Source organism: Schistocerca gregaria, chromosome 4 (assembly GCF_023897955.1).
Source record: "Schistocerca gregaria isolate iqSchGreg1 chromosome 4, iqSchGreg1.2, whole genome shotgun sequence".
NCBI lineage: Eukaryota > Metazoa > Arthropoda > Insecta > Orthoptera > Acrididae > Schistocerca > Schistocerca gregaria.
This window is the reverse complement of record NC_064923.1, coordinates 677,913,824-677,940,905: the sequence shown is the minus strand read 5'-3', so window position 1 is coordinate 677,940,905 and position 27,082 is coordinate 677,913,824. Positions and strand designations below refer to the sequence as shown.

General features: G+C 36.9%; 1 protein-coding gene across 2 annotated transcripts in view; it reads right to left on the bottom strand.

The window, feature by feature from the left end:
• LOC126267457 (uncharacterized) overlaps positions 1 to 27,082 on the bottom strand; it is a 395,985-nt gene that overhangs the window by 312,436 nt on the left and 56,467 nt on the right. For both annotated transcript variants that reach the window (XM_049972726.1, XM_049972727.1), the window contains exons 6-7: positions 25,854 to 26,055; positions 10,907 to 11,163 (exon numbers count right to left, since the gene is read on the bottom strand). In XM_049972726.1, coding sequence (XP_049828683.1) covers positions 10,907 to 11,163; positions 25,854 to 26,055 — 459 coding nt within the window. The remainder of the gene's footprint in view (positions 1 to 10,906; positions 11,164 to 25,853; positions 26,056 to 27,082) is intronic.

The following is a 27,082-nucleotide window of genomic DNA, read 5'->3' as shown; positions in this document are numbered from 1 at the left end:
ATGCTTTGTGATCCAGAAAGTAGTAGAGTATTTGTAGTTTTTTTTGTTATGTATCATTGGGTTTGCGTAGTTTAATTAGGCATTGTATTTTTGTATATCTATTTTCGAGTATATGCTGCTGGTGACAGCAATCTTTTTTGAAGAGGGAAGAAGGGTGATGGTGATCCCCGTCCTCAGATCACTGAAGTGGGTAGCATTGAGCAAGTTTGTAGAAGTAAAAACTGAGGAGGTATTGCTGATCTCAGCAGTTAACAGCCGATATGCCGAGATGACAAGGGAGGAATTACAGAGCTGCAATAGAGGGAAGGTAATGGTATGTCCAGCCAGGGACACGTGCATGGTGCAGTTATTTCTAGCCAGGAGGGAAGAAAGACTGTCGAAGTGACATCATGCAGCCAAGACTGAGCTTGCAACAGGTCAGGATGCATTGAATCTTCTGCACTTACGAAAAATTAATAATAGTAGCAAGTTGTTTTCAATAGGGAGTATTTGCTGAAGCGCAACTTCTACAGCAAGAGGGGAGCAGAATTTTAATCAATGGAAGAACTGCGTGTAACATAACAGGACCAACCTTCCACCTACCAGCGTGAATTTCAGGAGTCACACAATTGAATGTTACACAGCCACAGCTCTACTGGCCAGAAACCACTTTAGGGTTTTTGCCAAGGCAGAATCTGACCTTGTGAAATCAAACTCTGGGTCAGGTCTGTTGAGATCCATAAAACGGCTCATTTTAGAGCAAGAGGGGTACATATCAACGTAACAGCTTATGCAGCATGTCGCTCAGTATAGGGAAAGCAACAGCAAATAACGATCTTTTGAGCACCCCTCTGCCAAGTGTCTTCGCAGCCTTAATTTTGTTATGTGTTGTTTTCATTCCGATTCAGGTGGAGAGCCAATTCCAAGAGGGAACCAAGGCTAGTCCAAGTTCTAGTGGACTGGATACCGAGGGTGTGAGATGAGTAGGTAAGGGGTTGATTGAGCAGTGGTTGTCGAGTAAGGGGTTAATTGAGCAGTGGTCGTCCAGTAATGAATTTTTACGTTTTGTTTCATGTCGTGTTTTAAGGGGCACTAGACCACACTTAACTTTGCTAAAAGTAAGGATATATGTCATTGCTGCTGACCCAAACAAGTTAAGAGTTAGTGAAATGTCGACCCGGGGACCGGGTCTTTCCGAAGAGGGGAATAATGTGGGAGCACTACCGTTTGGGATAAAAAAGTCAGTTTTGATGCAATACTTCTCAGCATGCAAGTTACAGTTAGGTGTGGGCCTGTTTACAGTGAGCAGTGAGTTACACTCACCAGCAGTTGTGAAGTAAAATAAAGGTCACAGGGGTGTAGAAACACTGGGAAAAGTGCATGCAGCGGCTTGCATGGTGCACGTCACAGGCAGAAGGGGCTCACTGGTTAACCTAAGTGTTATAAGTATGTGATGCGGAGTGGCACGTTTAGCAAAACAGAGGCACACAGCCCCATATAAACAGTTGCCAGTTCACTAACAAAGCATTCAAGTGTGGCAGCTCTCCAGGACAGTGGGGCGTGTCACACCACAGGCTATACACAGCAGCAGATGGTGCGCCAGAGTTCCAGTCCATATTGGTTTGCTGGTTCACCCCTCTGAGGCCGATGTGGGTTCTGTAGCCAGCCAGTGGTGGGCCACTCCACTCCATGGCTCGCTACTGTGGGCAGTCATCTTGGCTCCCAACATGTACTGTAGACGCCCAGTGTGAGAGTCACAGATTCAGCTGCAGGATCATGGGTGCTTGTTGTTGCCGCGACCCAAGCCTTGCTGGCAAGGGCGCGCGGTGTGGGACACCTTGCGGTTGTCAGCAGGCAGCGCTGAGAGTGCAGGATGAAGGCTGCTGAGTCGGATGCTGGCTGAGCACTGACATCATATTGCCGCAGCCGTGCAAGGCCGACATTAGCAGAGCACTTGATGGGTCACTGAGGTGGCGTCCTCAGCATTGCAGGACCCAGAGACGCAGACTGAGGGGAATGCAGTACTATAGTTGGAAACAATAAATCACTTGGAAAGCTCAGACGAGTTTTAAGATGGTGCCTTCTACCTCTTCCCACTACAGTGTTTAATGACACAGTGTTTTTGGGTAGTAATTTAGATTACTAAACAGCTAAAATGGTCACCCAGTACTAATTGCACGTTGCCTATCTAACAGCTTCTATGAGTGTCCAGTATTTTGTACATAGAAGAACCTGACTAATCCATCCCTTGTGGGATAAGGAGCATGGTTAGAACACAAAGACAGTAGAATTATCAGAAACACTTATTGTCCAGTATCATCACAGTTCAGTGCAGTACGACTAATTTTCAGCTGAAAATACTGCCTGAAGTACTGTTTCACATAAAAACAGTAACAAAACGAAAATGAAACCTTGATATTTTATTAAATCTTATACAGAAGTGTGATGTATAGTAGTAGTTCCTATACTGTAAAGTATATCCATCATACATGTGATATTGTTATTGTGAGTGAAAGTTTAACACCTGCACATACTGTATTATAGTACTGCATTGACACACAACTGATATGCACTTGTTTATATGTTTAAAATAGAGAAACCAAAGAGTAAAATATATTCTGTTCTTAAGCATGACAAAAAAGGCCTGTGATGTTCTTTCAGTTAGCAGATAATCTTCATTTTTCCATGATATTGTGCTATTTCCTATTCAACCAAATGTCTATTAGACTAGACACAGAGGTAGGTTTGATGTTCTGAGGTGCTATATCAAGTGCATTTGCAGCAACAGTATGTAATACTTGACCCATAGGTTCAGTGTCTTCATTGTCATCATTTTTCTCATTCACATCAGTTGTTCAAGTTACTGTGTGAATGATTTGGTTATCAGTCAATTATTCTTCAACTGTGCAGTCAGTGTCAGCTGTACTGATCCATTCACTTACGTCACTGGGCTCAACATCTGGTTGTGAGGTTTGCAAATCCTTCAAAATCAGTGGAACATCTACATTATGACTCATCATTTACTGCACGAGCTGTTTCATTTTGATTCACTTCACTCATTTTTTTCTCATGTTCAATTCTTATTTTCATTCATTTTTGGCCACAGTTTGTGCCAAGACTTTTCAAGCATTGATGCTGGCATTTGTTCCCAAGATTCCACAATTGCATAAATAACATCTTTTATATTTATTGATTTCATAGCTTTAAACGAACTACTTCCTTCTTGCATCCTCTTTCTAATTCATCCAATATCTTTTCAACATCATCTCTTCAAGCACGCAACCATCTGATCAATGGGTTGGATTAGACATGTTAGACTGCCAGGAAGAAATTAAGCTTTTATTTCACCTTCATCAAGTTCATGGTCAGATGGATGAGATGTTGCATTGTTATGTATCAATATGGCACCTTCATGTAGTTTTTGTTTTGTTTTGTTTTGTTTTGTGTTCTGTAATGGCAGAGATGAATTGGTCATAAAATCATTACTTAAAGAGGTTGGATTCCATCCAAGATGACTTTTTATTATGGTAACATCCAGATAGTGACACCATATTAATGTTTTTGAACACCCTTAGTTTTTCTGCATTTCTGATCGCAAACAATAGCATCTTGTGATGCCATTAGTGTTATTACAGTGAGCTACATTTGCCAAGTTTCATACCTGTTACAGAGTAGTTTTGTACTGCGAAAGTTGTTCTGTTGTCGTAACTGCCATCTACTTCACATCTCCTGTGCAGCAAGCTATGTAAATATAAGTATTAACTGTGTTTTTCTTACTTGTCACTTCTGTTTCTGTGTGTTTTTGCTTTCAGGAAGCTTTAATTTTTGAGTACTAGTAATAGTGTTCCATAGATTTTGTGTTTGTTTTGAATACCGTCCAGGGACAGTTAGTGCTTATTTTCATTGTTTCCAATAAGAAATGTCTAGTAACCACAGTTTAGTCAGCTATCAGCCGCCTTTAGTGAATTAGCAGTGTAGGCCACCTGTGAGTGGACATGTGGCTGCTACTTCAGCAAAGTCCGAGCAGGCAAATGGGGGGAGGGGTTTATTAGTGATTGGGAGCTCCAATGTTAGGCGAGTGATGGAGCCCCTTAGGGAAATAGTGGAAAGGTCTGAGAAGAAGGCCAGTGTTCACTGTGTGCTTGCCAGGGGGGTCTCATCCGAGATGTGGAGGAGGCCCTGCCGGTAGTTATAGAGAGCACTGTGTGCACCCGACTGCAAATTGTTGCTCATGTTGGCACCAATGACTCCTGCTGTCTGGATTAGAGGTCATCCTCAGATCATACAGGCAGTTGGAGTTGGTGAAGGTGGAATGCCTCGCTCACGGGGTGGTATCTGAACAAACTATTTGTATGTTGTTCCCAGAAATGATCGCGGTCCTATGGTTTGGAGCTGAGTGGAAGGCTTAAACCAGATGATTCTGCGGAGATCTGGGGTGCAAATTTCTCGACCTCCTACTATCGGGTGGAGAAACGTAGGGTCCCTCTGAAAAGGTAGGGCGTGCACTACATGCAGGAAGGGGCTACAAGGGTAACGGACTGTGTGTGGAGTGCACATTGGGTTTTTTTAGGTTAGAGAATTCCCTCCCTAGGCCCGACAAGACGCCTCCTGAGATGTGACAAGGTGGCAGTAAGCAAAACACAACAGGGAATGACAATATTGATGTGGTAATAGTAAACTGCAGGAGCCTCTATAGAAAGGTCCCAGAAATGTTCTCATTAATAAACAGTCACAATGCCCACATAGTACTAGGGATGAAAAGTTGGTTGAAACTAGGCATAAACAGAAATGAAATTCTAAACTCAGAATGGAACGTGTACTGCAGAGAGGCTGGACAGTGGTGGGAGAGGCACATTTATAGCGATAAAAGGTGCAATAATATAGAAGGAAATTGACGGTGATCCGAAATGTGAAATAATTTGGGTAAAGGGCATGGTTAAAGCAGGCTCAAACACGGTAATTGGATGTCTCTATAGGACCCCTGGCTCAGCAGCTGTTATGGCACCTGAAGGACACACCTGAAGGAAAATTTGGAAAACATTTTGAGTAGATTTCCCAACCATGTAATAGTTTTGGGTGGAGATTTTAATTGATCAGATATAGACTGGGAGACTGAAACATTTATATCACGTGGCAGGGACAAAGAATCCAGTGAAATTTTTTTAAGTGCATTATCTGAAAACTACCTTGAGCAGTTAAACAGAGAAGCGACTCCTGGCAATAACATTAGACCTTCTGGTGACAAACGGACCTGAACTATTTGAAACAGTTAACACAGAACAGGGAATCAGTGATCATAACGTGGTTACAGCGTTGGTGATTTCAGCCATAAATTGAAATATTAAAAAAAGGTAGGAAGATTTTTCTGTTTAGCAAAAGTGACAAAAAGCAGATTTCAGAGTACTTGATGGCTCAACACAAAAGTTTTATCTCAAGTACAATTAGTGTTGAGGGTCAGCGGACAAAGTTCAAAACCATCATACAATATGCGTTAGATGAGTATGTGCCAAGCAAAGCGGTAGGTGGATCAAAACAAAATGTCCAGACACTCTGTGAGTAAAATGGTACTGAAACAGAGGATGACAGGCTAAAGGCCAAAATACTAAATGTCTTTTTCCGTAGCTGTGTCACAGAGGAAGACTGCACTTTAGTTCCTTCTTTACATTGTCACACAGATGACGAAATGGTAGATATCAAAGTAGATGACAGAGGGATAGAAAAACCATGAAAATCTCTCCAAAGAGGAAAGGTCGCTGGACCTGATGGGATACCAGTTCGATTTTACACAAAGTATGCAAAGGAACTTGACCCCCCCCCATTTCTTGAAGCAGTGTACTGTAGGTGTATAGAAGAGCATAGCATTCCAAGAGATTGGGAAAGAGCACAGGTCATCCCGTATCCAGGAAGGGATGTCAAACAGATGTGCAGAACTATAGATCTATATCTCTAACATCAATCAGTTGTAGAATTTTGGAAAACATTATGTTCGAGTATAATGACTTTTCTGGAGACTAGAAATCTACTCTGTAGGAATCAGCATGGGTTTCGAAAAAGATGATCGCGTGAAACCCAACTCGCACTATTCGTCCACGAGATTCAGGAGGCCATAGACATGGATTCCCAGGTAGATGCCACTGTTTGACTTCCGCAAGGTGTTTGATACAGTTCCCCACAGCCTTTTTATGAACAAAGTAAGAGCATGTAGACTATCAGACCAATTGTGTGATTGGATTGAAGAGTTCCTAGATAACAGAATGCAGCATGTCATTCTCAATGGAAAGAAGTCTTTTGAAGTAAGAGTGAATTCAGGTGTGCCACAGGGGAGTGTCGTAGGACCATTGCTATTCACAATATATATAAATGACCTTGTGGATAACATCGGAAGTTCACTGAGGCTATTTGCAGATGATACTGTACTATATCAAGAGGTTGTAACAATGGAAAATTGTACTGATATGCAGGAGGATCTGCAACAAATTGACACATGGTGCAGGGAATGGTAATTGAATCTCGATGTAGACAAGTGTAATGTGCTGTGAATACATAGAAAGATCCTTTATCATTTAGCTACAATATAGCAGGTTAGCAACTGGAAGCAGTTAATTCCATAAATTATCTGGGAGTAGGCATTAGGAGTGACTTAAAATGGAATAACAATGTAAAATTAATCGTCGGTAAAGCAGATGCCAGACAGATTTATTGGAAGAATCCTAAGGAAATACAGTCCAAAAACAAAGGAAGTAGGTAACAGTACACTTGTTCACCCACTGCTTGAATACTACTCACCGGTGTTGGATCCATACCAAATAGGGTTGATAGACAAGACAGAGAGGATCCAATGGAGAGCAATGCGCTTCATTACAGGATCATTTAGTAATCGCAAAAGAATTACAGAGATGATAGATGAACTCCAGTGGAAGACTCTGCAAGAGAGACGCTCATTAGCTTGGTACGGGCTTTTGTTGAAGTTTTGAGAACATACCTTCACCAAGGAGTCAAGCAGTATATTGCTCCCTCCTACGTATATCTCAAAGAGAGACCATGAGGATAATATCAGACAGATTAGAGCCCACACGGAGGCATACCGACAATCTTTTTTCCATGAACAGTACGAGACTGGAAGAGAAGGGAGAAACGATAGACATACTCAAGGTACCCTCTGCCACACACCATGAGGTGGCTTGCAGATTATGGATGTAGATGTAGATGCAGGTGCAGATGTAGATTGAAGCATAGTCACAAACCACTGTCTAAAATTTCAATTTCTAAGCGTTTGAGTTTCCCTGCTACAGGCAGCATCACATGTTTTATGTTTAGTAATGCCATAATTTAGTTTTTTGCACTTCAGTGTGCAAGACGAACACTGTCACTAATTTATAAAACAAATGCCTGCACATTAATGCTTACTGATTGAGCTAGTCGCAAGTTATTTCATACTAAAACAGATTGAGCTACAGCACCTCTAAAAGGTCAATTCCATGCTGATCCACATTGCAGATGAGTCATTTCAAAGTCCAGATTAACACCAGAAATGATGTGTAGCAATCTATTCTTTTCATAATACTGTCATCATTCCATCCTGGATTTTGCTTTGTTTGATTTTGTATCACAAAATTTATTGCTATAGGCTTAGAAGCATCACAGTTGTGATTTATTGCGCATTACTACCTCTTGTAAATGCTACATTATTTATTTAAAAACGAAGATGATTTAACTTACCAAACGAAAGTGTTGGCATGTTGATAGACACACAAAGAAACACAAACACACACACAAAATTCAAGCTTTCGCAACCAACGGTTGCTTCATCAGGAAAGAGGTAAAGAGAGGGAAAGATGAAAGGATGTGGGTTTTAAGGGAGACGAAGCAACCGTTGGTTGCGAAAGCTTGAATTTTGTGTGTGTGTGTGTGTGTGTTTGTGTATCTATCAACATGCCAACGCTTTCGTTTGGTAAGTTACATCATCTTTGTTTTTAGATATATTTTTCCCATGTGGAATGTTTTCCTCTATTACATTCATATCTCTACATTATTCATTCATTCATTCATTCATTCATTCATTCATTCATTCATTCACAATAGCAACTTTTTTGCTTCTTACAAAAAATGGTTCAAATGGTTCTGAGCACTATGGGACTTAACATCTATGGTCATCAGTCCCCTAGAAGTTAGAACTACTTAAACCTAACTAACCTAAGGACATCACACAACACCCAGTCATCACGAGGCAGAGAAAATCCCTGAACCCACCGGGAATCGAACCCAGGAACCCGGGCGCAGGAAGCGAGAACGCTACCGCACGACCACGAGCTGCGGACTTTCCTTCTTCAAAATATGCTAGCTGGCAAGGTGATAATTTTCCAGATAATTTTGTAATGTAAAATTTAGACTCTGTAAGCATAAATAGTTAACATCAGTGTAGTTTAGTTTTAGCACAAGACACTAAAGCACATACACTAATTTATAAAAATTGTTTTCTTTAAATCCTAAACGAATTTCAAATTCTTCAATTTAATTCAGTAACAGTGCCAACATTATCCTCCTCAAGGTTTTCACAATGTGATCCAAAGAGCACAATGCATGAATAGACACAGGGTAATTATGGGAGCTAAGGCAAATATCTCAGCTGAATTGTGCTATAGACTCAACTTCCTAGACTAGTGCTCAGTTACCCATATTGAGGCAAAGCTCTTCAACAGAATGCCATCTATAGGAACATGAAAATAGAATTCTCTACAAGTTCAGAAGACAACATGCCTCAGTATCCAGATCTACTACAAATTATTTTATTATGTAGATTCAAATTCCTGTTGGTCATATGGCAAATAGCAGTCTCCACTGTAAAGCTGGATGACAAAAAGTAGAATATTGTCAACAGTCTTCTGTCATTGAAGATGTAGTTGTCGAAGAATACTGCAGTCCTAACATACAAATACTGAACTACCAGTATGACAAACAATAGCTGTTTAACATAAATAAAAAAGTTATGGACAGTGGAGAGAGTGTACAACAAGTAGCAGTCCACAGACCTTACAATTTTACTGACCCTCAAAATACGCAGCACAATCTACATTGTGCTTGGTCTGCTATTGTGAAAAGGCTTCTGTGCTCTGCACTAACACCAGACACGTTATGTGAATTGACAAAGCAAGTAGTCAGACTATTTTGTACAATAGTTCCATAGCGAAAGACACCATTCTCACATCAGTGCATGTTGTTCGAATGGTTCAAATGGCTCTAAACACTATGGGACTTAACATCTGAGGTCATCAGTCTCCTAGACATAGAACTACTTAAACATAACTAACCTAAGGACATCACACACATCCATGCCCGAGGCAGGATTTGTACCTGCAACCGTAGCAACAGCAGCGCGGTTCCAGACTGAAGTGCCTAGAACTGCTCGGCCACTGCAGCTGGCAGTATATGTTGTAAAGTAAGTTCTAGTTCATTGTTTTAAATAAAAACATCTGGAAAAAGGTGCTTTGTTTAGAATAAACATCTGCCTTCGAAATGGCATAAATATTACGTTTAAGTTTTTGGAATGTATTTTGCCACGTTAACTTTTATTACTGGGATTCAGCTAAGTCCACCAAGAAATTTCCAGGAATTGCAATTTCACATCTGGAATACTTCATTAACTGATGTATTATTCTAATAACAGCATACATTTTCCATACAGAAATATTGGGGCTACAGACAAACACTGGGTTCATGGAAATATTACATTTCAAGATTTAGATACTCTAGAATTCTAATGATAATAATTTACACCATTTTCAGAGAAGATAAAATGTTTCTTATAAAGAAGGAATTGAGAGTTTTCAAGTAAGCTACATCATCCTAAAACAAATAATTATTAGTGGGCTGAAATTTTAAAGTGCACGTGGTTTACACAAATCACAAATTTTGAACATTTCCTTTCAGGAACTGTTACTGTAAAACTTATCAGCTGCATATCAATTATACACTCAGTAATAAGACTTAGAAAAAAATGTAACTTTGAAAAGAACTTTGAGATTTCATGTATATATGGTATATGTATTTAACATGGAAAGGAGACCCAAAAACAAGAAGAAATATTTTTTATATTAAGGCTGATATGGGAAGTGGAGCTACACCACCCGGCTAGTTTCACAGTAACTGGCAGCTGTCTTAACTTCATGGATCAAAAGCGTTTTCTGATCCAGTGATCTTCCTTACAAGTAGTCAGTGGGAGGTTGAGTAAGGTAAACAGGGTGGACATTTGAATATTTCAAACTCTAAAATCACATCACCACCACCACCACCACCACCACCACCACTACCACTACTACTACTACTACAGTAGTAGGTGCACTGATTTCATGAATGCTCCTTGCCACATGTCATTTACATCCCTTTGGTTCAAAAGACTGGTAGCATTTGCTTATTATTGTTTCACACTTTGGAAGGAGATCAATGTTAAAACCATTTTGAAACCAAAGAGACAAAGGCCACAACAATTTCCATTTGATTAAACTGACTTCATTTTTTCTTAGGCCCCAGCTTCCTGAGACTAATCTGTCTGCTGGTTTGCTCTGGACAGAAATTGGAGGATTCATGTCACATTCATCGTAACAAACCAAAAAACAAAATGCATAGAATCGGTTGCAAATATAGTGAGGACTTCCCTGTTCATTAGTTTTTAGTACACATTCAGCAAGTGTCACACCTTTCTTGCACAAAGCTTTCTCATAGCTAATTGTGCATATTAAATGTCCCCAGTTTCGTTTGATGTCTATGGTGCCATCTATTTCAGAGATCTTTTATTTTTGATTGTCCAGTTCCATTATGCACACTTCATTTATGGTCATATTGTTATTTTTAAACAGTTGTATTACCACTATATTACAGTATCAAGCTATTTCTAATAAGATAGGCTGCAACAAGAAAATGAATCTCTTACCGTTCCAAGAATGCTTTCCACAGAAAAATGTACTTTCCCTCACAATTTCCTTCAGTGTACAAATGTGTCAAAAGCTGGAAAGCATTTAACTTCTCCTCATTATTTTCACTGCAAAGACATAATTCCAAACTACTTATTACTGGTGCAATACTATTTGGAATTAGCTTGTGCAGCTTCTTAATGAGATTAAAGACATCAATATTAACTACAAAATCATTTTCTGGAATTGGGCCAGCATGAAGTCGTAAATGCACAACCTGCAACAGAAATTCAGAAATGAAAGAATGCAAAGGAATTTTGTGCTGCTGTTTATAATAGTTCTTCCAGTATTCCTCACAACAGCACCCTAGCATTTCAGAGAGCAGATGTTCAAAGATGAACATATCAACAGTGCAATTAAAAACTCAAATGAAAATGAGGAAAATCACACAATAATAATGATGATGATGATGATGATGATGATGATACCATAAAGGTGTGGTGAAGTTAGTTTTATGTTAATGGGGTTTATTTCCAGAAGGTTGTGGTATGTTCAGTATCTTAGAAATATGTTACATTTGTGTGGATGAGCATTCCCATCTATTAGTACTAGCACAACATGAACTGAAAAGCAATAAAACTTTGTATCACAAATTACAGGGTTATGCATGAGCAATTAGTTACTGCAGGTAACCACACAAAGGGTGAATAATGGCAGTATTTGTTAATGAACATGCTCCATTTGAATGACTCATGTTTTTGACACCATACGAAAGAAGGAAAAACTGAAAAAGCTGGTGTTGTGAAACAGATAAATACTCAACTACATTAGCTAAATAAAGCTAATGGGTTGCACCATCCATCAATTGCTACTGGAAACAGTCTATGTGATGTGTACTATGTCAGAATGTTGAAAGCATATTGCATTATACACCTAAAGGACAAATTATTCTGAGGGATAAAGTTTGAGTAACCGTGACAATACTAACCGCGCTTTTGATATGTTTCTTGACAATTTCAATAATATTTAAAATAAATGTTGCCCTCGAGTAATTAAAAGAGTGAAAACTCATCACACACTATGCTAACAGAAAAAATTACACCGGTATACTGAAAGCACCGAGAAACACTTTACCACATACACCATACTAAAACCTGGTGCTCCTTTTTCAAATTGGACACAGTGCAGCATACAAACTATATAAGATGGAAATACGAGCAGCAAAGATGAGAGAGAAGTATCTTCGTTGAAGAGTCCAACAAGAAATGAAAAGCAGCCTAGAAGGGAAACGCAGAACTGCACAAATGATGCTAACTCATCTGATATGTTAAATAAACTCCTTGTATAATGTGCAAATCGTGGAAAACCTGCTACCTCAGAAAGAGATAAAAATATTTTTTGAGATACCCTAGATTACATAACTGGTCTGACATATCTGACATAAGTTATGTTTACTTGGTTATAGATTGAAGATCCTCAGTGGCACATGCAGAGCTGAAGTCTCATAATCTGAAATTGCTTCTGTTGGTAGTCAGAGTTCAATGACAAATGCAACACATTTTGTGACAAAGCAAGCTGGGATCTTTTTATTTCCTCTCATTTTGCCATCTGGCTCCTTAAATTCATTTTATTTTCAATTTTGCCTAATTACCATTAACATGCACAAGTATAATTCACATACCCATGGAGAGGAAGGTTGGCCCTATGCTTAAGAAATATAGCTTACTTTTGTGTATGTAATCAATTTCATAATTTATTTTGACTATTTCTAGTTAGTATCTTTTGCTATAGGGTGAATTCAGTAATTTTTGTCACTTAAATTCTATTGCTGGATTATAAACAAATTAAATTCTGAACTAATTATAAACATTTGGAGGAAGAACTACTACGATTCTTAAAGCATTTATTTGGATTCATTAGAAAACATTATCGAAGCCAGTCCTTAGTTAAAAATAATTACCAGGTTTGCCAAAGTATTGTTTGTATAACTATATCTGTTATTTTCATTATTTGATCAAATAATTTGGTCTAAACTTTGTGACGTAAGGAACTGTTAAAAAAGAAGAATTTTTTGATGTGTTCAGTTAATTGAATGAGGTATGTTTTGATTGTAATTTCTGTAACTTTAATATCAAACAATGTATAGTTTCGGTGCCTATTACTGTGATGATATATAAAAGCCCAATTTTTGGTGTCAAGACAGTCAGATGGGAAGTCTGAATCAGAGTAACAACAATGACACAGGCAAACTGATGAAGGAGGCCAATTCCTTCCGAATTTGGCCCAATACAATGAATCCAGAACAAGCAGTCAACACTCATGTGGATGATCCTTTACTTTATAGTCAAATTGGTTTTAAAGACACACTACCTAATAATATATGCAGTAGTAATTTCATTATGCATTTTAACATCAGAGGTCTGCCTGAAGGAATGATCAGGAAGCTTTTGATATAGACATTTTGCCAGAAAATGCGAAACAATCTGTGACAGTAATATTTCTTAATTAAAATTTGCTAAAATCTGAAAATATCAGTCTCCCGAATAAACTTACAGTCTATGAGCTGGCTACCAACTTTAGTGGGGCCAATGGGTATTGAGGCTCTTGCATATTAGTTCATTCCTTGGTAGACTATGATATCAGACAGCATTTTAGCCATCTGAATGAAGAGCTACATTAGAAAGTTGTTGTATAGAACTTAAAGAGTATAACATATTAATTATCAGCATATATTGCACCCCTAGGTACCATATAAGCTCTGTATTTTTCGATAAGTTTGATACATTGCTACATAGAATAAAAAGTGAAAAACTGTACAAGAAAGTTGTTATATATGCTTACTTCAACATAGATGTAAGGACTGATGACAAATTTTCTTCACACTTAAAGAACCTAGTAGCCACAAAGGGGCTAAATCTCAATTTTGATCGGTATACAAGAATTACAGCAACCTCTGCAACATGTATTGACAATATAGTAAGTACATCTAAAAACAAAGATGCCGTAACTTACTAAATGAACGCATTGGTATGTTGATAGAGACAATAAAAAACACGCAAATACACACACAAATTTCAAGGTTGCTTCATCAGGAAAGAGGGAAGGAGAGGGAACGATGAAAGGAAACCCACATCCTTTCGTCTTTCCCCCACCTTTCCTCTTTCCTGATGAAGCAACCTTGGGTTGTGAAAGCTTGAAATGTGTGTGTGTGTGTGTGTGTGTGTGTGTGTGTGTGTGTGTGTGTGTTTTATAGTCTCCATCAACACACCAACTCTTTCGTTTGGTAAGTTACAGCATCTTTGTTTTTTAGATATATTTTTCCCACACGGAATGTTTCCCTCTATTATATTCAATATTGTAAGTAGATATAATTATTATGTAAAGAGAAGTTTCTTCTAGATTTAGGAGTATCAGACCATAAAGCACTATTTGTATCACTAGCGAAGCAAAATTCAGTCTCCAGAACAAAAAGATGTAGGAATTTCAGTCAAGAATATGTGGAAGTATTTTGTAAAAAACTAAGCCAAACCAAATGGACAGTCAGCAAACACACTTCCACAAGTGACAATTACAATAACTTTTTAACAGAATTCTTGGGTATATTATTCACTGAATGCTTCCCTTTTCTAAAAGCAAGGACTAGGTCCCATAAAAGTAGATCAAGGGTAACAAAAGGTATTAGAGTCTGTAGTGCTACTAAGAGGAAACTGCATATGCATGCAAAAGTAAATCGAAGCCCTGAATTTCTTAAGTATGCAAGTACATCAAAGGGGGGGGAATAAAAAATAAAAAAAAAAAATAAAAAAAAAATCATCTGACAAACTAGCAAAAGTACTGTAAATAATAACTTCATTTCAAATGCAAAAAACAAATCAAAAGCTGTTTGGTCTGTTATAAGAAGTGAAGTTGGCAGTGGGATAGAGAGAAAACACCCTTCTAAAATAGCAATAAATGATATAGCTGTTACAGAACCCAGTGCCATTTGTTAATCATTCAATGACTTTTTCATAAACTGTAACCAATTTGGTGACTGTTCGCCACTGAAAACAAAGACCAATATGACAGACAGTAATTGCCCATGTTTTAAGTTCTCGTGTTTCCATCTCAGATGTCAACAAAATTATAATAATAATAAAAATTTTAACAGAACAACAACTAGCTGATTGGATCAGTGTAATAATCAAAAATAACAGGATGCACCAGTCAGAGTTATAAAACATCAAACAACATGTACAACTAATACTGGAACAAAATAATGTGCAATCAGAAGAAGAAGAAGAAGAAGAAGAAGAAGAAGAAGAAAATACAGTAATGGACTCGCACATCCCAGAGCAAACAAACAATGAACAACATGCTACACAGAGATCAGAACCAATCAACACACAGAAGAAACCCACAAAACCAGCACGGCAACACTGGCTACAAATCAGAATAGAAAACTGAGAAAAGACATTGGACAGCTAACAAAATTTATAAGAAATGAAATATCAGACAAAAAATGAAAAAGGTGAGGTAAAATCTCACAACAAAAAGCGATAGAGCAATTAGATGAAAAGAAGCAGAAATTACAAGCACTGGCCAAACAACTTAGAAGACACAAAAATGTGAAATAGAAGGAAACAAAACCAAACATTCAACACAAACCAAAAGAAATTTTACCAGACAATAAATAACACACACATTAAAATAGACAATCCACCAAACATAACACACTTTGAACACTTCTGGAGCAACATATGGTCCAGCCCGGTACAACGTAACAGACATGCATGGAGGATACAAGCAGAAACAAACACATACAAGATGATACCACAGAAGCCTGAAGTGATAATTTTGCAACATGAAGTCACCAAAGCAATTAGTTCTACACACAATTGGAAAGCCCCCTGGAAAAGATAAAATAGCAAATTTCTGGCTAAAGAAGTTCATCTCAACACATTCACATCTAACTAAATGATTTAACAATGTAAATAAAATAGAAAGAAACTTCCACTTGGGAAAAATATGTTAAAAACCAAGCGGGAAAGCGCCGGTAGACAGGCACAATAAAATAACACACAAACACACACACGAAATTTCTAGCTTTCACAACCAATGGTTGCTTCTTCAGGAAAGAGGGACGGAGAGGGAAAGACGAAAGGATGTGGGTTTTAAGGGAGAGGGTAAGGAGTCATTCCAATCCCGGGAGCGGAAAGACTTACCTTAGGGGGAAAAAAGGATAGGTATATACTCGTGCGCGCACACACACACACACACACGCATATCCATCCATACATACACAGACACAAGCATACATATCCCTTTTTGCCCCTAAGCTAAGTCTCTCCACTCCCGGTATTGGAATGACTCCTTACCCTCTCCCTTAAAACCCACATCCTTTCATCTATCCTTTTCCTTCCCTCTTTCCTGACGAAGCAGCCGCCGGTTGCGAAAGCTCAAATTCTGTGTGTGTGTTGGTGTTACATTGCAGACCCATACACAGTCCCTGATACACTTACACAAGGAATAACTTATCCGAAACCTAAAGATCAAGCACACACAGCAAACCCAGCTAAATATTGCCCCATAACATGCCTATCAACAATAAACAAAATATTAACTTCAATCATTACACAGAAAATAATGACACATACAACACAGAATGAAATTATAAATGAAGAAAAAAATTCTGCTGCGAAGAAGCACGAGGATGTAAAGAGCAACTGATAATAGATACTGAGGTGACATATCAAGCTAAAACTAAAAGGCTGCTACACTACGCATATAGTGATGACCCAAAAACTTTTGATAGTGTACCCCACTCATGGTTACTACAAATATTGGAAATATACAAAGTAGATCCTAAATTGATACAATTCCTGAACATAGTAATGAAAAATTGGAAAACCACACTTTATATCCAAACAAATTCAAATAATATCACATCACAGCCAATACAGATTAAGTGTGGAATATAACAAGGAGACTCATTAAGTCCTTTCTGGTTCTGCCTTGCTCTGAACCCACTATACAACATGCTAAATAACACAAATTATGGATATAAAATTACTGGAACATACCAACAAAAAAATCACACATTTGCTATACATGGATGATCTAAAACTACTGGCAGCAAGAAATCAACAACTCAACCAATTACTAAAGATAGCAGAAGTATTCAGCAATGATATAAATATTGCTTTTGGAACAGACAAAAGTATGAAAAATATCATAGTCAAGGGAAAACACACTAAACAAGAAGGTTACATATTGGATAACCACAGCAACTGCATAGAAGTGATGGAAAAAACAGATGCCTATAAATATCTAGGATACAGACAAAAAATAGGAATAGATAATACAAATATTAAAGAAGAACTAAAAGAAAAATATAGACAGAGACTAACTAAAATACTGAAAACAGAATTGACAGCAAGATACAAAACAAAAGCTATAAATACTTATGCTATACCATTATTGACCTACTCATTTGTAGTAGTGAAATGGAGTAACACAGACCTAGAAGCACTCAATACACTTACACGATCACAATGCCACAAATATAGAATACGTAACATACATTCAGCAACAGAAAGATTCACATTAAGCAGAAAGGAAGGAGGAAGAGGATTTATCGACATAAAAAAACCTACGTTATGCACAGGTAGACAATTTAAGAAAATTCTTTATAGAACGAGCAGAAACTAGCAAAATACACAAAGCAATCACTCATATAAATACATCAGCTACACCACTGCAATTTCATAACCACTTCTACAACCCTTTAGATCACCAACATCAACAGATACAAAGAAAGCAAATTGGAAAACAGAACACTACATGGCAAGCACCCATATCATCTAACACAGCCATACAACGATCAAAACGCATCCAACAAATGGCTCAGAAAATGCAATACATACAGTGAGACAGAAGGATTAATGATTGCAATACATGATCTAACAATAAACACCAGATATTACAGCAAGCATATTATTAAAGATCCCAATACCACAACAGATAAATGCAGACTTTGCAAAAAACAAATAGGAACAACAGTAGATCACATCACAAGCAGTTTTAGAATACTAGCAAATACATAATACACCAGAAAACATGACAATGTAGCAAAAATAATACATCAATAACTTGCCATACAACATAAACTAATAAAACAACACGTCCCCACATACAAGAATGCACCACAAAATGTACTGGAGAATGATGAATACAATTTATACTGCAACAGAACCATTGTAACAGATAAAACAACACCACATAACAAATCTGACATCATACTCACCAATGAAAAGAAGAAATTAACACAACTAATCGAAATATCCATACCCAATACAACAAATATACAGAAGGAAACAGGAGAAAAAATTGAAAAATACATCGAACTGGCTGAGGAAGTCCAGGAAATGTAGCATGTACTATCAACTATAGGAGTCATGCCACACAATATCCACCGGTGCATCAATGCAGTACAGCTACATCCAAACGTATATATACAACTACCGAAATCTGTAATTATTGATACATGTTCAATTTCTCAAAAGTTCCTAAATGCAATGTAACATATACCATACAGTTAAAAGTACGCCACGCTTGATCAAGGCCCACATCACTTTCCAATTTTAACTGGACATAACATCTGAGAAAGGACAGAAATAATAATAAAAATTTATTGTCATTTGACAGATTACAGCAATAGACAAAGTCAAGAGCATATATTTCTACATAAACTACTATGTCAATAAAATTGGTTTACATAAAATAGGTACACGTTAGGATACAGTATTTTTATCTTCAAAAAATTCATTGATGGTGTGAAACAGATTGTTCACTAGTAGCTTGCATAATTTAGTTTTAAAAATATTTATAGGCGGTTCTTTAAAGTCAGCACTTAGTCCAAGAACTAGGTAAGAGTTCTGTAATTTTGATAATCTATGACATTACACGTCTACAGATGTTCTGTTTCTAGTATTATAGGTATGAATATCACTTTTTAACACAAAATTAGAAACATAGTTTCTAATGTACAATAAAACATTTTAGATGAATAAGTTTACTATGGTAAGACACTGCAATTTAAAAAACACAGGCTTACAATGTTGTGTTTTATCAGAACTCGTTATAATTCTTATTACTTTCTTCTGTAAAATTAAAATATCATTTACATGATAGATACTACCCCACAGTAGGATTCCATAGGAGGTGATTCTTTGGAGAAAGGCCAAATATGCTTATCTCACATAGTCATTGGGAACATGTCACTTAAATTCCTACTTAGATATGTAACTCTTGAAAGCCTAGCCAATATTTTTTTTAATGTATCATTCCCATGTCAATTTATTGTCAATAGTAACACCTAGAAATTTTACTGTTTCTAATTTTTGGTAATTAGGAATCTCTTTGAGGCTAAAGTAAAGTGTCTGGGTTTTGCTTTCATTTAGTAAGAACCCATTAACTTTGAACCATAATGAGGACTTAGCAAGGGTATATGCAGTCAGTGTTTTCAGTGTGCCTATATCAGAGCTTTTATGTAGAAAAGTTGTCATCAGCATACAATATCGTGTGAGAATTTATAAGTGAGGGCAGGTCATTAATCAATAATATAAACAGTAAAGGTAAAAGCACTGACCCTTGAGGCACTCCGTACCTAACATTAACCAAATTTGATATTTGATTTCTCCCTTCCAATGCACACAACTTGTTGACAGTTCTCTAGAAAAGATCTGAACATATTTATACTGTTATCAAAACCATAGTAAACTAGCTTATTCGACACAGTGTCATGTTCTACACAGTCAAAGGCTCTGCTCAGGTCACAAAATGTAGCCTGGGCATAGTCCCTAGCCTCAAACACATCTAGGACTATTTTTACGAGGGAGTCCATTGCATCTGTTGTGGATTTACCTTTCCTAAATCCAAACTGTTTATCACTAATTATATTTAGCTTACCCAAGTAGACACTAACTAGCTCATACATAATTGTTTCTAAAATTTTCTAAAAACTGGGGTTATGGATACAGGCCTGTAACTAGCAGGACAGTTCTTTCCCCTTTTTTATATATGGGCACAACTCTAGAAATCAGGGAACTTACTTTCAACGAGGAATTTGTTGACACATGAAGTTAAAGGATAAATCACACAATCAATAACATCTTTTAACAAATTACATGATACATTATAGTAATCAACACTAACGAAAGGTTTGAAATTTTTCACTATTTGTGGATATTATTTGGGCTCACTTCTTTGAAAGTGAAGGTGCTTGGAGGAAGCTTTTCAAAGTAGCTGTCCATAATACTAAGTGCATTTTCAGGGGGTTTGGTTATTGAAGTACTGATTTAGTCAATGGCCTGAATGCAATATTTGTTAAATTCTTATGGGATAATGGCAATTTCCTCTTTGTGTTTAGTGTGTGCATTGGAGTTTATTACACTCCAGGCCTTTTTGCATTTATTGTTAGATTTTTCAATGTTTACTGTGTTATGCAGTTTCTTTGCTTCATTTATTGCCTTCCTATACTTGTATTTAGCTTTAGCATACAATTCTTTACACAGTTCTGATTTACTGGTTTTGTACAGACTAGAATACAGCATAACAGTATTTTTCAGTTGCCTTAACTGTGGAGTATACCATTCCTTCATTTTTCTTTTCTTGTAATTACTACTAATATTCACTGTACATTTTTTCATAGGGATGTTATTTTCAAGTATATTTAAGAATATGGAGAAAAACTCGGTGAAAACAATATCAGCTGAACAGTGCTGAAGCCTAATAAAATGTGTGTCCCAACTGAAATAGGCGAGGACATGTCTAAACCTATCGATCCTCTCTGTGCTCACTGGTCTAGTATTAATTTAAGATCCTGGTTTGGTGCAGTCTGAAGTTATATTATTAAGACTAAGTTATACTGCATCATGGTCTGAGTAAGGGAAACTAATTACATCAGTGGACATACAAGTTCTCTTAATATTTGTAAATATGTTGTCTAGACAGGATGAGCTTCTGGTAGGTTTGCAATTAACATAATACATGTTAAACTGTTGAAGCACATTTTTGAGCTCTGTCACAGTTTTTCTGTCCTGCAGGACATCAAAACTATTCGATATCCCCTCCAATGACTGTATTGCATTTTCTTCCATTCTGGTATAAAGATGTACATTAAACATTGCTCCAGTTTCTCCAGAAAGATGTGGGGGTCACCAATAGGTGGCATGTACACCACCACCACCACCACCACCACCACCACCACCACCACCACTAGCTTAAGGCTCTCAATTACTAGACCTGATATTTCAAAATGCATTTCACCACAAAGGGTATTGAGATCTATCCTGCCACAGTTTGGTGCAAGAGGTGTTTTTGCATATATTGCTACCCCCACCACATAAGTGCTGTTTTCTGCAATAGCAACTAAGTAGTGTGTAATCATTCAATACTTTGTACCCAAGCTGATCCTATTTACACCAATGTTCACTTAAACATAGAATATTTACCACGTTTTCATTTGAAAATTTGTTCACTATTAAGTTTTTATGTGTCATAGCCTGAATATTGAGGTAGCATACTTTAAACTCTAATTTAGGCATTTCTTTTTTGCATATTCTATTAGTTGTCATGACCTAATGTTACCGCATGAAAGTTGACCAGGTCGTGTCCTTATGTTATTAGAGCACCCAGCCTAGTCTACGCATATAAATTTTTTGTCATCTCAGTAGAAACGTAATCCAAATACATTACTGGTCTTTTTTCCTTCTCTAGCTTATCCAATATTATTGCAAGAATTGCACCACTTAAAACACATATACCTTGATTACTGAAATGCTTGGTATGCCATTCTCTGCTGCAACTATTGGTGTTAATTAAGGAAACATTCTTAAAGTGCTTACAGATAGCTTTGTACTCCTTGTTGGTCTGCTCCACTTCCTTATTCACACATGACCACTGGGGCAAATCATGTCGATGAGGCACATTAACAACAATCACGTTGGTGTGGGTTAACTCTCTGAGAGTCTTCCTCAGTGTCGAAGCAGCTATCTTCCTTTCATTTCTGCTGTCGTTTGCTCTGGCCATTACCACTACAAAGTCTCTGTCCATGAGGGCTGTACTTTCTTTCTTGATTTATGTCGAAACATCTCATAAACAAGCTCCTGATTAAATGGTACCTTCTCTTTCAAATTCATTAAACACATGAGGTCCGCTTTCCATTAACATAACTACTAATCCTCGGGTGTAACTGTCTGAATAAATCTTGATTTTACATTTTTCCTTATATTTTACTTCACTGTTTGCTAAGTTTTGAATATCCTGCAGCACCTTATCAGATGAGTATGCTGATAAAGTTTCCATGTCATCTGCGTTTTGAAGTGCATTATATTTGTTATTTAATGGTAACACAGAGTCCTGCCTATATTTATTGTTAATATGTTTGTAAGAGCTCCCTTCGATTTTACAGTTACCCATCTACTGCTAGGCCTGTTGTGAGCCGTTTTAGTCATAGCTTCACTTTCTGGCAATCCTTTCATGGGTTTGGAGATATTAAGACATACCTGATGATCACTGTTTTCCAATAATGTCCCTAAAAAATTCAAAATCTGTGGGGTGGGATGTGGTCCCTAATTAAATAATAGAAATAGTCATTCACAGTATTGCATATCCACTCTCTTCCAAAATCAACCAATCTTTTGATGAGGGATGTTTCCCAGATCGATTAAAATATGCAGAAGTTCAGCCAGTACATAAAAAAGGCAAACAAGGTGAATTGGGCAACTATAGGCCACTCTCACTGTTACCAATTTTCTCAAAAATATTTGAAAGAGCTGCACAGAGATCAGATCGAAAATCACAATTCATCAAACAGCATTATCTTATGCAATCAATATGATTTCAGAAAAGGTCGCAGCACAATCCATGCAGTCACAAAAGTCAGCAGATTTTTTGTGACCTGGCCAAAGCCTTCAACACAGTAAATCATGACCTGCTTCTCCACAAATTGGTTCACTATGGTTTACAAGGCAAATCTCTTAGCTGGATGTCATCATACTTAGCAAACAGAAAACAAAGAGCACTTATAAATATCAATGGCAAGAAATTTCTCTCTGGCTGAAAACACAATCAGCTGTTCCACAAGGTTCAATATTAGGGCCTCTGCTTTTTCCATATTATATCAATGATATGCCATGCCAGGTTCAGTCTGATACTATCCTCTAAGCAGATGATGCAATAGCTGTAGTCTGTTGTAGAAATGAGGTAGACCTAATTCGTAATATTGAACAAACACTTGGGGAAGTGGAGACATGGGTCAAATACAATAACTTGACATTAAATTTTACAAAAACAGAAATTGTTCATTTCACCACAAAACAATCTGCACAATCTATAAGTGAAATAAGGTATATGGACAAAAAATTAGACACTGCAGACTTGTCAAATTCCTTGGCGTATTAGTCAATGAATAGCCTTGTGTTATTATGAATATCTTGTGTAGTTTTACTGATTTAGCTATAAGAAAAACTGTATATAATGCGTATTTTGTTTAGTCATTACGTATAGTGTAATTTTCTAGGGGTCTGAAAAAAAAAACAAATTTACTTAGAGCTTTTAGACTACAAAACAGAATCATCCAAGCAATGGTGGGAGCAAAACCAAACCAACATTGTAAGCCTTTATTTGTAAAACTTAATCTAATGAGCATTCCAAACATATACATCTATGAAACTCTCACTTTCACAAAAAAAGAGGGTAATTACTTCTTGCATCAATATGATACTAGATACAGAACAAGCTACATGTTACCTACCCACCAATTAAAATCATATGAAAAAACCCCATACTATATGGGCATGAAATTTGTAAATAAAATATGGAAAGATATGGATGACCAAAAGAACCAAAAAAGAGACCTGGAAAAATATCTGAAAGATAAATGTTACTATAGTGTAGAAGATTTCCTTAATGGCAACACTGCATTATAATTTTAATTAAAATACCTCTTTGAAGACGTTACAACATATGTATTATTAGTTTATTGTCTATTTTTAGTATTATTACATATAGTGTAAAACCAACAAGTCACCTATGTCACAATCTTTGATTGAAAAGGCATGTTATGCGATGATAAAAATGGAAATAATCTGGTGCAGCAGCAGAGGTAATACGCAGTAAAAACCATCTTGAATACTAGGTCTTAATATTAATTGTGGTATAACAGAAATGTTTGTGTTCAGTGCAATCAGTATATGGAGATAACTACCAATAGAAGTGTCTCATGGTACAGCCTCTTCCAACATTAAGGAAATAGAATTTTAAACATAGTTGCCTGGAGTAACTATGTGGAAAGAATAAGCAAGATTTGTATGTATATCACCTTTCAGGGTAGAATCTCAAGCAATTTGATGGAACACAGTGAAATAATTTTTTTTCTGAGTGATCATTTTGTCTGATCAGTAATGAGAGTTAACTTTGCCTTAACATAAGGATCTGTTACTGTGGAGTGTTTTTCAGGAGAACCTATTTTGCATCAGGTAAGAAGAACAATAATTAAATAGTAAAATATTGAATAATGTTAGGGTCTTAATGGTTAGGAAGCCTGTCTCTGCAGTAGAGATTTTTTTTATTTTTTTTAGAATGTGCTTCATTAGCTAATGAGGTAAAAAAATCGAGCAAAAGAATGGAGCTGACAGACATGATTGAGTAATGAAAAAGATAAGTGTATATAAACAAATGTGGTGTAACTATATCGATGCTCTATTTTTGAACTGGGCAACATTGAGTACTATATATATATATTGTGCAATTGTCTTTCAAATTGTAGATCAAAAACAATGCAACACATCATTATCTTATCAACAATGGAAAATCCAGGATGTAATGTAACAACATTATGAGAAGGAAAGTTGATACCATATAGCGGAGATGCTGAGTTGCAGATAGGCACAACAAAAAGACACTCACAATTAGTCATTAAGGCTTTCGTCAAAAATAGACACACATGCATGCACACGCTCATGCTCACGCGCAAGCGATGGCAGTCTCAGGCAACTGAAACCACACTGCCTCTCGGGTTGGCAGGGGCCAGCCTGTGACGGACCAAGATGTGGGTGCTGGCTGGAGTCTTGTTGATACCAATTGTATACTTTTTTCCAAATACTGTACAAAATATGTTTACTACAATTTTATCAGAAATGAGTCAGATGTATGGGCATTTAAGTTTCCATCAACCTGCAAGAACATGTTAAAAGTCTCTTGAGTAATACAGTGGAGTTAAAATTGAATTCAAAAGACTTTGTTGTTTAATTCCTTCTGTTCTATTAAGATTGTATTTGGGGGAACAAAATATTTCTTAATATATGCTCTTTCAGCTTCATTCCTCATACCTCACATCTCTCTCCATGGAATATGAGGGACTTTCTGAAGTCTATACAAGGCCCAATATGATTCACATCCCTGCTCTAGCTGCCAAATATAATGTCATCCACCCAAGTGTAAACAATATTCCATTAACAACATGTTTGTTAGTAGATGCAGGTAATGTTCTTAAGAGCGCTATCTATCAGATTCAAACTACACTGATTGTGAAAATAAACACAAAAATGTTGTTGTTACAAAAGCGGAAATTTTGAAAAAAGTTGTTCACTAATCTAGGCAAGATCATATAATATGAACAGTGTGCAAGTTTCTGAAATTTGAAATGCTAAAACTATGTAGAAGAAAAATATTAAGTGAAAAGTGATTGCAGAGTTAGATATGGCATATTTGCATCTTTATGTTGAGATGATTCTTACAATTTCATAATGATCTTGGTTGTTATGGTGTAATTCATGTGCTTTCCCAACTTCATAAAATAGAATTTTTGCCAACAGAACAGGTGGAAAATCCATCGTTCCCTACCAACTATAGTACCTCTGTCAATAACATGACAGATATATCCACCTTGGCAGACATCCCTGATTATTGAAGAAAAAAGGTACTTACTCTACATAGAGATTGCACAAAAGCTGGAATACTGCTAATTACTTTGTATGCCAACAAGAAAGCATCATTCACTTTTTCATAAAGAAAACGATGTAGAACAATATCCACACACTGTGCAGGAAATCTGTTTATTGCCATTTTATGACAAAGCTGCCTTAGTATTTCATAGATGTGTTCCTTTATATCACAATCCTTGTCATATCTAGAAAGAAAGGAAAACATACAAATCTTTAAACTTTTTTTAAATGCCACAATACAGTGTAATTTTACTCCAGGTGCTCCACTGTTTTGGATGCACACTTCATAATTCTAGACAAACATTTACTTTTTAAAATGTCAACCGTTAATAAACTATAATTTATTTAACAGCACCAAATCTTACAAATATATGCCAAATTACAGAAAGTGACTTATTACCAATGCATAAGGTTTGAAAAACATTGTTGGCACTCTGTAGGGACAGAGTAAATAGGTTGAACATAATGAGTTTTGCTGGAGTTATGCTGGAAAAAGCAAACTTTTAATGTTTCCTGGCATACCACCAATATCCTTCACTGTACATTTCATTAAATTTGATCACAGTAACCTGAGTTAAGTACAAAAAATAGATTTGTAAATTTCGTTAAGAACAAACCTCATTACTGTACATAATACAATTGGATATATGAACAGATTTACTCATCATGTGGCAGCAGAAGGAAACACACACAAAACTTAGGGAAATGTGCATACTTTCACATCCAGTAGCAGCTCCTGGCAGAAGGGCTGAAGGGAAAGGAATATGGATGAAGGGAAAGGAATATGGATGAAGGGAAAGGAATATGGATGAAGGGAAAGGAATATGGATGAAGGGAATGGAATATGGATGAAGGGAATGGAATATGGATGAAGGGAATGGAATATGGATGAAGGGAATGGAATATGGATGAAGGGAATGGAATATGGATGAAGGGAATGGAATATGGATGAAGGGAATGGAATATGGATGAAGGGAATGGAATATGGATGAAGGGAATGGAATATGGATGAAGGGAATGGACTCTAGAGGTTTCGGAAATGGGGAGAGTTTGCAAAATTCGCTCAGAAACCCAGGTCAGGGGAGACTTCCGGAACAGTATGAGAAGGGACAACCGGTCTTTAGGGACTGCACAGGATAAGATCTGAAAACCGGAGACCTTAAAAGTGGAAATAGGGTTATTAGTGAGAAATTTCTGAAAACCATCATGCAG